General features: G+C 39.8%; 1 protein-coding gene across 1 annotated transcript in view; it reads left to right on the top strand.

Annotated features, from left to right (window-relative positions):
• Window positions 1-13,635, top strand: part of PLXND1 (plexin D1) — a 223,417-nt gene that overhangs the window by 72,035 nt on the left and 137,747 nt on the right. Inside the window, exons 2-3 of the mRNA XM_060766263.2 lie at window positions 2,936-3,112; window positions 8,919-9,050. Of these exons, the coding sequence (XP_060622246.2) occupies window positions 2,936-3,112; window positions 8,919-9,050 (309 nt within the window). The remainder of the gene's footprint in view (window positions 1-2,935; window positions 3,113-8,918; window positions 9,051-13,635) is intronic.

Raw genomic sequence — 13,635 nt, 5'->3', positions numbered from 1 at the left:
TTGTTATACTCCAGAAACTTCATTAAGTAATTGTGCCAATAGGGAAACTTGAGGGGCTCCTATCTCCTTTTTGTGGCTACCACAAACTATGTTGAATTGGTTGAGACTCAGTGAGATATTCATTGAAAAACTATAGCAAAATGTGTGGCAGGATATCCTGCAAAAACAAAGTTTTTGCAGTTTAATAAACTTCCCCTGTTTTTATGATCGAACCAATTAGGAAATGACAAGTATAACCCAGCGACAAAAATGGTGTTACATAGTGAAAAACCATGTTCTTTGCAGTTGTTTAACTTCCACCTAAATTGTTCTGCTTAAAAAATGGCCTGCATCTCTTCCACAAAAACTAAGAGCCCTGAAAACATACACACTTGTTTACTAGGCCTGTCGGTTTTAGTTCGTTAATTCGTTATTTCGTAATTTAATCGTTATTTTTACCATATCCGACGCGATTTCAAAACATATTTTCAAACCCGGAAGGGTTTAAAAATATCGAAACAGCAGCCCCATTTTTTTTACGAGCTTCAGCTCGTCTCGTTAATGGGATGGAGGCTGCTGTGCTGCTGGTGCCTGGGAGCCAATCCGGCGCTCCCAAGCACCCCAGCAGTAAATGGGGCGGGCGGCGCGAAGGGGCGGCGCGAGCAACACAGCTGGGAGGAGGAGGAGGAGGAGGAGGGCGCAGCAGCCGGAGCCGATCGGATGGCGCGCGCGCTCCTGCGCCCTCCTCCTCCTCCTCCTCCTCCTGGCACTTCCTGCAACACAGCTGGGACGAGGAGGAGGAGGGCGCAGGAGCGCGCGCGCCATCCGATCGGCTCCGGCTGCTGCGCCCTCCTCCTCCTCCTCCCAGCTGTGTTGCAGGAAGTGTCAGGAGGAGGAGGAGGAGGAGGAGGAGGGCGCAGCAGCTGGAGCCGATCGGATGGCGCGCGCGCTCCTGTGCCCTCCTCCTCCTCCTCCTGGCACTTCCTGCAACACAGCTGGGAGGAGGAGGAGGAGGAGGGGGAGAGCGCAGGAGCGCGCGCGCCATCCGATCGGCTCCGGCTGCTGCGCCCTCCTCCTCCTCCTCCTCCTCCCAGCTGTGTTGCAGGAAGTGTCAGGAGGAGGAGGAGGAGGAGGAGGGCGCAGCTGCCGGAGCCGATCGGATGGCGCGCGCGCTCCTGCGCTCTCCCCCTCCCCCTCCCCCTCCTCCCCCTCCCCCTCCCCCTCCTCTTCTGCGGGCCAGGCCAGCGCAGTGACATCAGCGCGCCCTTGCTGCCGAGGCTCGGAGACCCCGCAGCCAGACCCTGTCCACGTTTCAGGAAGAAGGAGAAGGAGAAGGAAGAGAAGGTGGAGGTGGAGGTGAGGAAGGGCGCTGCGGGTGTTTGGGTGGGGGCCCCACCTGCCCGCCTGCCTTTGGGGGGCCTTCCCTCGCCGCCCCGGCCCCCCTTTGCCCCCTTTGCCTCGCAGGCAGGCTTCGCAGCGCCGGCTGCCTTCAATATTCATTATTATGATTACCATGTGAGCTTATATATTAGAGTATACGTGTTATGGCTTTAGTCACGCCAATCATATATCAATGGGTTACTGTGCGTTTTCCGGGCTGCCAGGAAACGCCCCCAGCAGCATTCTCTCCTGACGTTTCGCCCACAACTATGGCAGGCAGGCCTCCTCAGAGCTTGAGGGGTCCCCGGGAAACTAGGCCAGGGGGGCTTGTTTGTGTATATATATATCTATTAGGCCTGTTTGATCAAGAAAAAATTTGTTTCTAAAATGTTTTGTAAATATTTACGAAATTTTGTAAATAACAAAACATTTTTTTGGAAAGTTTTGTAAATATTTTAAATATCGAAACAAAAAAACACCCCAATTACAAATCGATTTTAGAAACAAATTTTTTCTTGATCAAACAGGCCTATTGTCTACATTTAAGGCCACCTTACACTTCTATACTTCAGGCATTGGCGGAGAGCATTTTTTGTCCCTGACTCCCCCAGTTCCAGGCCGCACTGTTATCCACTGTTGTTTCTAAAGTGTTTACGAAATTGGATGGGGTCCGTATCATAACTATAACTAGTTAACTACTTTTTTGTTACTTTTCATTAAGTAATTGTTCCAATAGGGAAACTTGAGGGGCTCCTATCTCCTTCATTGTTAAAGCTATTGGCATGAAACTTGCTACGATTAGAACACATTTACCATGGTTTGCCCATCAAGCTTCAGAACATTTCACTTATCCATGGAGCTGTCTCCTTGAATTTTTTGTACAATGACACAAGACAAGACAGGATAATCTCCCCCCACCCAAGTTTCAGAAATATTCATACATTTAGAGATTTTTGGGAATTATTTAAAGTTTTTGTCAAAAATATATTTTTAAAAAAGTTACAACAGCTATCTCATTGAATGTCTTTAATTAGAATTGAATGAAAAAGTATTGGGTGAGTTTTGATTCTTACATTTTTGCATGGGTCCCCTCCCCCCCCCCCCCCCGTTTCTTAATATCTGTTTGTATATACAAAACTGATAAATTACATATGACTTGCGATTTAAAAGTAAAGATCTGCACATCCCTAATAAATAGATATATAGATAGGTCAACAGTACAGCAAGTTATATATTATATTTGACATTATCTCAAATGGCCCAGGCATCGTTAGAACTAAGCACAGGACTTGACCAAAGGTCTCTTCTTCTTGTACTGTTTGATGGTATTGTAGCATCTTCTAAATAAACAATTAAGAATGCTACTATCTTAGCTTTGGAAACTAATTTCTCTCCTTCTGAACCCAACCAGTAAGTACAGTCAGAGGTTTCCTGTCCATTGTGTCAAACAAAAATGCAAAAGGGTTATACCACCAGTGTGCAGTCCAGGAAAAGTGCACCTTGATACCATAATGGATCAGTGCAATTCTTGACAGTCATGTATTCACTAAAGTGTTCTTTTCTTTTCTTTTTTTAGTTGCAACCAGAACAGTTGGATTGTGGTGCGGCCCATCTCCAGCATCCCCTGTCGATCTTGCAGCCTATCAAAGCCAGACCAATGTTCACTTCACCTGGATTGACTTCAGTGGCAGTTTCTAGCATCAACAATTACACAGTTGTGTTTCTGGGAACAGCCAATGGGAGACTGCTTAAGGTAAACATTACAAGACACCAAAGAGTTAATGGAACATCTTAAACATCACAAACAATTATAGAACATGGCATCTTTCCACTATGTGCCCTTTGGCAACAGGCCCTTGACAATAGACAGCTACGCTGAGACAATTTGAAAGCTGTTAAACTGCCACCTCTTCTTTATGTAACTTTCATACATAGTAAACAGGGTCAAGCTGGCTTGATACTTAACATGGGTGGCTGCCAGGTAGCTCTTGAATTCAGAAAGGAGGAAGGAAGTGGTTTCTGTGATTCATGTCCAGTCTAATGATATAAGACAGAGAACGACTAAGCTGCTGGCACTGTCCGTACATTCTGCATTTAATTTAGCTGTGATCCCACAATTTACTCTTCCCCAACCATGTGTATATACAGGTATAAGTCAGATGAGTTCCTGGGCATTACCTCTTTAACAGATAATTCAGTAAGGGAGGCAGAAATAACAGAAAGAATTAGGATAGGTTGCTATGCCACAAAAAGGAAGAACAATTAAATGTTTTAGCAGACTTTTTCTCCCAAAGTAGCAAATATACACCTGAAATGAAACAGCCAGCTTAAGTAAATCTTGCATAAGTAAACCAAAAGATGTTAAACTGTCTGGAGATTCTTTAAGATCATTTTTCTAAATGTATTCAGCAATGCATTCTTTCAACAGCCTTTACTTTTCCTGTCATTTCTTACTCATTTGTTTACTTTTTATCTCACCTTTCTCTCAAAATGGGAACTTAAGACAGATCTCCATTCTCAGCCTTTACTTTTCCTGTCATTTCTTACTCATTTGTTTACTTTTTATCTCACCTTTCTCTCAAAATGGGAACTTAAGACAGATCTCCATTCTCATGGCCAAATTTACCAATCTCTGCTTCTTTAACATACTGGATGTGGGGCACCTGGTAAGCCAGGCTTATCCGTTCTTCCTTTTCTCTCTGTTCTGCTGGTCAAACATGTTTAGTTAAGGGATCATGGAGGTAGCTGCTGCTTACTTTGCCTGTTGTAGATATGCACACACAGATTCTGCTGGACCAAATTTTTAATTTTTTTCAAGCTCGAGCTTTTATTCCATTGTTTCCAGCAAAAACACTGCAATAACTGAACACAGAAAGTCTGTGTTTCTCCAGCCTTCCTGTACTCTCCTCTCAGTGCTGATGCTACTAAAAAAAATCCTTTCAGCTATACAGATGACAAGGAAGGAATAGGGCTGAGTGGGAATAAAAAGATTCAACAAAATGGAAACTGTTAACTCAGGATGCTTCTACTGAAATTCAGGAAAATCATACCCCTAATGAAATGAGCTGTCATTCAAAGAAGCTCATGATATAATAAATATGTTACTCTTTAAAGTGATGCAAGTTTCTTTCAATTATATCCACAGTAGATTTTGAAAGTAGCTATACAACATCCTGAGTGCTTGCTGTTGTTAAGGATCCCATGCACTTCTCATAAATAGTAAAATTGCTAGTTTATGCACTCTGGGTAAATAAAATTTTGTGCAGTTGTATTTTCTAAACCCCAAAGTCCCCAAGCAATTTCTTGGATGTACAGTAATATTTGATTATTTGGCCATGTCTTTTGAAAGTTTTAGATCAACCAAATTTCTCTCCCACCAGCCTATTTAGTGTGCTATTCTTGCAAAAGATTAGATAAGCACATCAACATTGTGTTGTAGGCCAGGCATAAGATTTAATTAAAGCACTTAGGTCAGTTGGAGTGTGTCTGTATGAATCAGGATCATTAATGAACCAACTACAGTCTTGGATAAATGCCAGATTCTTTGGAATTTAAACAAAGATAAGAAACACCACTATGATCAATCAAGGCAGAGAAAGAGGAAAATCATCAGCCTCATTTTGTGGGATGTGAGTATGAGATAACCTATAATAACCTAGGCACATGATCTCTAGGTAACCCTCTTTGGTAAGGTTAGATGGCAGACAGTCAGAAGTTCAGTGTACAAAAGATAAAGTTTAAGGTAAAAGATATGTTGCAAAGGGAGGAACAAAGATTGTGAACCTCTCTGGTATGGTTTGTGTTGATTGGTCAAATGACAGCGGGCATAAAGAGAGAACCAAAAGAATCAGAGAAAAAGCTCTTATCAGAAATTAACACTCGAATGCTTATGTTTCACAGAAGGTATTCACAATTATTTATTTATTTACAAAATTTCTACCCTGCCCTTCTCAATCCCCAAGGGGGGACTCAAAGCAACTACAATTTGATGCCACAATATCACAGTGAACAACAATATAAAAACCATAAATGTACAATAATAGCCATTTCCATTATTATAACAATCATATGGTCCAGTTCAGAGTCCAAAGTGTCGTTATGTCTGCTAGCCAAAGGCCTGGTTCCACGGCCATGATTTCAGTTCTTTCCAAAAGCCTAACAGACATAATGGCACTTTGGAGCTGTGTAATGCCTCAAACCTGAATGAAAGATAGGCTAAATTTAAAGATGACTAGAAGGGCTACATTATGTGGTGTAATAGATCATTGTTACCTATTCTGATAAAGAACATCCTGGTGGCCATATGGTGATGTAATGAATCAATGTAATGGAGTGCAATGAATTTTAGGTACCCAGACATTGCTATGCCTGTGTTTCTTCCTAAATAATTGTTATGTATATAGAACTATAAATAGCCTAATCAGTCAGAAGAGTCTGCTCAATTCCCATATAAATATTCCCAAATTCCAAGACTTAAGAGTGCTTAAGTGGGATATTGATGTGAACTTAGTCTGTCTGGTTTCACCATTATCATGAGTTGGGCACTTACGGGACCAGGAGTTGATAAAGATTACTTCAGACAGAATCCAGAATTATCTGACAACAGGTCCGTAGCCAGGATTTTGATTCGGGGGGGGGGGGGGGGGCTGAGTTTGATTGGGGGGGGGGCTGAGTTTGATTTGGAGGGGGCTGGGGATCTATCCTAGAAAACCTTTTGTATCGTTATCCCAATACTCCCATGTGTATGGGATATATTGAGCATGGTGATCAGATCATGATATGAATAAACATAACAGTTTAAATAATGTACCAGTAAGGCCTTCTCGCAGACCACCCTGAAAAATGGGGGGGGGGGATTTTTGGCATTTTACAATATGAACCTGTGCTGAAACTACTTTTTTATCCCACACAATGAATGCTTATCTACTAGACCTTGTGTGTGTGGGAAAGTGGTGGAATGGGCTGTTGAACTATTCAACTTCTTTATAGCTCATGAGTTACTCTGCTTGGGAGATTCACTGCAATCTCTCATATTTCCTAATAGTTCAGAGTTAAATCATATTGATAGGACAGCGTGGTCAAAGTTGTGCTGATGTAGAGCATACTTGATCAGACAACCGATGATATAATTAAGAAATCCCTACTTGATAAATGTAAAACTTGCATGTTAGTCCATGACTCTTCACTAAAACAGAGGGGGGGGGGGAATCACTTGAGAAGCTCAATGCATATGCTTTTATTCTTCAATAAAAAAGCAATTGGGTGTGATTTTAAGCTCTATAGTGATATACAATATCTGCTAATTTTTAACTTTTAATCAGCATTTGTGGCTGTAGCGCAATCAAGATGCCATTTAATATATTACAGAAATAAATGCCTGCAGTTGAAATGCTATTGCAGAGCTTTTAGTTATTAACAATGACCTCTTATAAATTGTGCCCTGCCTTGATTGGTACTTGTAAAACACACAAGCAGATGCACACGCGCACATACACATCTATGCTGATGCACCCCCTCCTTGGAATAACACTTATTGGTCCTCCCCGTTGCTCAGCTATAGAAGTGGTGTTGGAATAATGTATGTAATATGCCTATTTAACCTATCTTGAAACAATAGAAGCCACGATTTAAGACATGATAAATGCATCAAGTCAAGAACAACCACAAGCTGCAACAATCCCTATGTTACTTACTGAATAACAGGTTTGCCACTCGAAATTGCCATTCATTGTAGCTGCTTCAGTAGTAAACCTATTAAGTAGATGTCACCCTTAAGGAAAGACATGTCCAGAATCTGTTTTGTATCAGCCTGGAGATAATAACACGTAATGTGGAATATTAGATCAAAATAGGGGAGTCGAACAGAAGGGAATCCAATTTCTTCCACTGCTCTCCAAATGTTCCTAAGCAGGAAGGTGGGAAAGATATCTGAGGTTCTCTGGTTTGATATTTGCTTGAAGGCAGGGTTACTCAACAGAGCGCTAAGCATCTGACATCTAAATCGGCAGCGCAGGACAGTGGCTGCAGATACATTCCTCATATCATTAGTGTTCACACGATAGTAACAGTCCTTCTTCCATTATCATATCAGTTTTATCTGCTAAACCTCCATTAGAGAGAGGCTCCTGGCTGCTCTTTGCTAGGATAATTTGTCCAGATAACTGTAATCTAATTCTACTACACAGCTGCACAACCAGAAGCTTTTTTACCTTGGGGCTCCTTGTGACTTGGCATGGAATACAGAGTACTTGGTATGAGTTACAGTTCAGGTTTTCCACCCAAGACAAGAGAATAAAAGAGGCAGAAGCAATGCTTGGCCAGTTCCCCAAGGAGCAATTACGATTTCCTATCACATAGGGAATTAACCTGATCCGGTAAATTTTAAAGTACACCACAGAATGACATTTCACAGAGCCCATTGTCAATGGCATATTCAAGAGATCAATAAACAAACAAAAAGGAAGTGTGAAGCAGCCATGTTTCCAGAATTGTGTGACAGGAGAGTATATTTGAGCAGTCCACGTGGAGATACATCATTTTGGCTAAGAGATAATGGTAATATATTCTATATATTAACTATGTTATAATATATTTTGCTAAGCCTTTGCATTGTTTTGGAAACATAGGACCGTGCTAGTTGCATTCTAAAAATATTTCAAAGATGTCCTCCAAATTTCTGCCTTCATGGTACTTAGTTCTAGCCTAGGCAAATCAAGGTTAGCTTTACTTCTGATTGTCTTATCCAAGTGTCCTCTTTATGGTAATTCATCATTATAAAAAACTAAATTGTTGTGTTTTAATTGAGAAACATACTGCCTTGTAATGTCCTGTTACATGTGCGTGTAGTATCTACACATTATGGTGATACTTTTGTGCGACTAGTCAGGAGGCTTTTCTGCCTCTATAAACTGTTCACCACAATTACACTTGAAGCCAGATACAGATAGGCAATACTTTCACTTTGCATTCGCTACATGATTTTTTTACCATCTTTGTCTGATGAAGATGTCATTGGGCTTTGAAAATTATAATAAAACTATAATAATAATAAAAGTTTATTTATATTCTGCTCTATCTCCCTGAAGGGACTCATTATATATTTTGCATGTTTCTGTTAGCCTAATAAGTCTAGAAAATTTAGTTTAAAAGCTAACCACGAAAGCCTGGGTTAATTTATCCACAAGTTTGTTTGAGTACTATATCTTATTTCTTACCAAATAGAAAGTATTCACTTTTCTGGGTAGCGAAAGGCAAGAGCTTAGTCCATCCCAGGAGAACATGAAAGATGTCTCTGTCATGGTGCTACTTCTGGTCCTTTTGAATGTCTGGGCAAGAAAATGGCAGCATTGGCTAGGAGCAACTGCCCACTCCTGTATTGGCATTGATGCTTTCCCCTCTCTGTGGAATGATCCTCAGCTTATTCATTATATCAAAATGTGATCATTTTGACACCAAAACCTGCCCTCGACTTTTGCATGATGTTAACATATACACTTAAGTTTTCCTTTTTCCACACACACAAAAGAGCTGCTGATCTTATGGTGATCTATTTCTTTCAGATAAACTTCAACAGCTTTATGGATGTGATGAGCAGAGAATCAATTACTGTTGCTTATGGTGAGCCTGTCCACCCCATCATGCAGTTTGATCCTTCTGATTCTAGCTATCTGTATTTAATGACATCTCATCAGGTAAGACTCTTTTGCAGAACATGTTCTCTCAATACCATGAAATCACACAGTAGAACTAGGGAAAAATTTAAATATTATGGACTTCTGTGGAGCCTGATCAGGAATCAAGTTTATCCATATTCTCACTTTATTATTTATAACTTTTGAATTTTCAACCTCTAGTCAGCTGATATTATAAAACCCACATTTCTTAACAAAATATCCTGAAAGGAAATGTTTTTGGCATAGTTGCCTACTTGGTAATATCTTGGTACTATACTTCCATTTTAAAAAATTCAGGTACCTCTTTCAGTGTTTTAGTCTAGTTCCGAATAGTTTTCATTGCCTATTTTTGGATATAGTAAAAGTAAATAATACATTTTTCTAGTTGTCACTGAATTTCAGAACACTTTCATTGTGCTAAAATGGTCATTACATTAAAAAAAATTCTCAATACACAGTTGGTCTGTGTAATCAAATAGATACATGGTGCATTATAGATAATTGTCTTGTACATAACGAGTTCTCTTTTTTGTATAATTACTTCTTTCATAGTGCCTCAAAACTGCGAGCTGAAAAGAAACTAAATTTCGAAGCATTAGTGATCTAACCTGCATTCCTTTTGAAATTGCTGAAACAGATGTGCAACCAATAATTTTGTAGTTGGTATTTAAATCCTCCAGCTGTAATTTCTTCCATAGCGCCCACTCCCAATTTACAGAACTCATATAAGATTCTGTTGAAGATGATATAATTTTTTGCTGAATCCTATCTCTATCTCAGAACACAACAGTTTACCCAGCATAGTCATATTATCCTGTCAATGAACATTTAGAATACAAGCATTTATTGATACAATTTGTCTCTTCTCCGATTACCATAGGGCGCGTCTACATCAGTAGAAAACTCTGGGGCAGGTGTGGAGTGGCTCACTTCACTTTCCACCCCTTTCCCATTGCAGCGTTGTGCCCTGCATTAGGGAAAGTTAGGGAAAATTTGGAACATTTCCTGACTTTGCCTAACATAGGTGCAGCCCCACAAGGTAATGTGAACAGTTCTGTTCAGATGCCACCTAGCTGGTTTACCCACACACTACAGTGCACTGACCATTTAATGCAGTTTCAAACCAGTTTTAAGGAAAGTGGCTTCACTATGCAGATGATTACATAAGAAATCCTGTTGAGTCCCAGATGGTAGTTACACAAGCTACAGAGCATTGGTGCATATTAAAGGCTTTCTTTCACATACCTTCATGAGAGTTTGCTTTCTGGGTGGCACAACTTGACAGTCACTCTTACTTTGTCCAAAATTCATTTCCATAGTAGCCTCGGAGCTGCAGAGAACTTGGTGTCATCGTTTGGCACCCTTGCTGATGTAGTGCAAAGGCACATTTTGAACTTAGTTTTGAAGTGCATGAAATGATCCATGTGTTGGAAATAACCTTCTACAACTCTCCTATACTAGTTATTTGTTATATATATATAATTCAGATTGATTAATGTATTGTATGTGTGTGATTTGGTATGCAGTTTTACTTAACTCTATGTTGTTTGAGGTTGTGGGAGAGATTGCAGACCCTGTGATCAGATCTGGGACTTTTCAGACTAAGACTTCATTTTAGAAGTCAGTGCGTGTATTGTATAGTCAGTGCTTGTTATGCATTAGACATAAGACAGAAAAGAGATTGCAACAAAATGCCTTAGAGAACTTATTGTTTAAACTTTCAACTGATAAGCAGTGAACCTATATGTTGAATACACGAAAGTTTGTAAGTAAACCAACTATGTTACTTTTAATGAAGAGTACTTATTTTTTCTCTGGAGAGTATGAGTTAAAACCAAATATATTTTATGGGAGAGTAGATGTTTTTGGACAACTAAAATAACACTTCTGAAGATCTGCTATATATTTTGTGCATTGGCATAATCTTTGTTCCCAACAGTTCAAAGATATAACCAGTTTATCAGTCTAACAACTGAGAAACCTAATTTGCTTTGCGTAAATACTAGTGGATATTTACCACTAAAGAGAAGATTCACTCAAATGAGTTTTTAGCTTTTCTCAGAAAGATCATACTTTACAAAATGATTATGATATTCCAAATAGTAGTGAATGTCAAAAGGGTCACACTTCCCAAAGGCTTTGGAGATTCGTGTTTTCCAAAAGGTTATTATCTCAAAGGTCATCCTTTTCCCAAAACCATGTAGATGGGTCCTGAGTATATGGGGAAAGATTCACAAGAAAGAAGTACAAAGTTTAGCCATTATATAACAGCATACTTTTTGAATGAGGGCAATGCTGGTGGCAGTACAAGAGAATGTATTACTTCTGAGTGGTTTAAGATAAATATTCTGAGGGCTGGAGAAATTGATCCACTTGCATATCATGATAGTGTTGCATATGCTCTTCTCAAGTTAGAGGTTTATAAAGTAGAGCAAACATAGGACAGAAAGTCAGGTTGTTTCTGTATTTGGAAAATTACATTAAAATTGCTTCACAGTTTGGAAATTCACTGAATGCTCTTGGCCAATTCACCATCTCCTTCCTTAATCTACTTCCAGTGGATTGTTGCAAGGCTAGAAATTGCTGCTCTAAGCCCTTGCAAGAAAGGCGGGATACTTATAACAGATATCTGAAAATATCCAAAACTATTCATATGCAGCCTGATGGACATATTACTGAAACTGTTTTCATATTTCTTTTAACAAAACAGAAAAAACAGAAGTTGCCAAGAGCCTTCATGACCATTTTAAGGATGACACTTAAAAAAAAAGAAAGAAAAAGAAATATAGAAATTTTCTTGTCAAACGTTCATTAATGTTCTTGTCCAGATAACTAAACATTGTTCAGATAAAAGACAGGTTCCATTTTTCCATTAGCACGTTCCATTTCTTACACTTCCCATATGAAGGATTCAAGACAAATAGCAACTTTTAGATAATAAATAAAATAACAAAACTATAAGGATTGTGCATCCTAGACATGTTAAAAAAAACCTAAGGCAATAAAATGCACTACTTCTCAAAATCCTTTTATAGTCATTTTTTCCCTGGACTTCCAGGAAATGAGACTGTTAACAGCAACCAGTCTTACCTTTCTCTATGTGTCTTTTCTTGTATGAGTGCAGGTGTGCATAGAATCAAAGTGAGAGCATTCCCAAATGGCAAAAGCCAGTTATTTTTAAAGGAAGATCATTCCCAGCTGCAAAAACTACTTCTATAAGAAAAGAGGTTTTCTCATGGGTAGAAAATCTTGCAGCTGTGTGTGTCAGTAGGACAAAAAGTGCGCTTAAAAAAAACTAGCTAAGATTAACAGAATTTGCTTTCTAAAGAGATCCTCATATAAAAATCCTAAGGGTGCCTCTACACCAAGCATGGGCAAACTTCGGCCCTCCAGGTGTTTTGGATTTCAACTCCCACAATTCCTAACAGCCTACCAGCAGTTAAGAATTGTGAGAGTTAAAGTCCAAAACACCTGGAGGGCCAAAGTTTGCCCATGCCTGCTCTACATTGTACAATTAATGCAACTTGACACCACTTGCCATGGCCCAATGCTGTGGAATCCTGGGATGTGTTGTTTGGTGAGACACCTATATTCTTTGGCAGGGAAGACCAAAGACCTTGTAAAACTACAACTTCCATAATTCCTTAGCATTAAACTATGGCTGCATCTACACTGCCGTATATTATTATTATTATTATTATTATTATTATTAGGGGTATTTGTATCCCGCCCTTCTCAACCCCCTAGGGGGGACTCAGGGCAGCTTCCAGCCAGCACATATTTGATGCCTACATGTAAAATACAATAAAATACACATCAAAATCAATAATTATAAATAGTTAAAACTTTAAATTAATACAATAAAGTCTATTAAAAGGGGAGCCAGTCTAGTGGCTGTCATCCCACTGAGTTCTGTAATTGTAGTCTCTATTAAGCTTGTCCATAAACCATTTCCATAGCAATTGTCATCATTATCATCACCAAGTCCGCAAGATTACCCAAAGGCCTGGTCCTACATCCACATTTTTAATTTCTTTCTAAAGGAGAGGAGGGATGAAAATGACCTAATTTCCCTGGCGAGCAAATTCCACAAGTGGGGGGCGACCACTGAGAAGACCCTGTCCCTCGTCCCCGCCAACCGTGTTTGCAACAGGGGCGGGGCCGAGAACAGGGTCTCTCCAAAATATCTTAAACTCCTAGGTGGGACGTAGAAGGAGATACGCCGGACAGGTACGCTGGGCCGGAACCGTATATTCCAGGATTTGATTCTAGAGTATCTGCTTTGAACTGGATTATATGAGTTTACACTGCCAGATAATCTGGGATAAGTAGATAATCTGGGATTTTTTTTAATGTTAGGAATGACTTGAGAAACTGCAAGTCGCTTCGGGTGTGAGAGTATTGGCAGTCTGCAAGGATGCTACCCAGGGGACTCCCGGATGTTTTGATGTTTTACCATCCTTGTGGGACACTTCTCTCATGTCCCTGCATAGATCTGAGATTAGATCCTGGGATATAGGGCAGTGTAGATCCAGCCTTAGAATAAAATCTAAGGAAGTTGTTTAAGACGCTGAGCTTACTCAGTTGTTGTTCAGATATTTAT

This window comes from Anolis sagrei, chromosome 2 (genome assembly GCF_037176765.1).
Source record: "Anolis sagrei isolate rAnoSag1 chromosome 2, rAnoSag1.mat, whole genome shotgun sequence".
In the NCBI taxonomy this organism is placed as follows: Eukaryota; Metazoa; Chordata; class Lepidosauria; order Squamata; family Dactyloidae; genus Anolis; species Anolis sagrei.
Note: the sequence above shows the minus strand (reverse complement) of the source record. Positions and strands in the feature narration are given on the sequence as shown.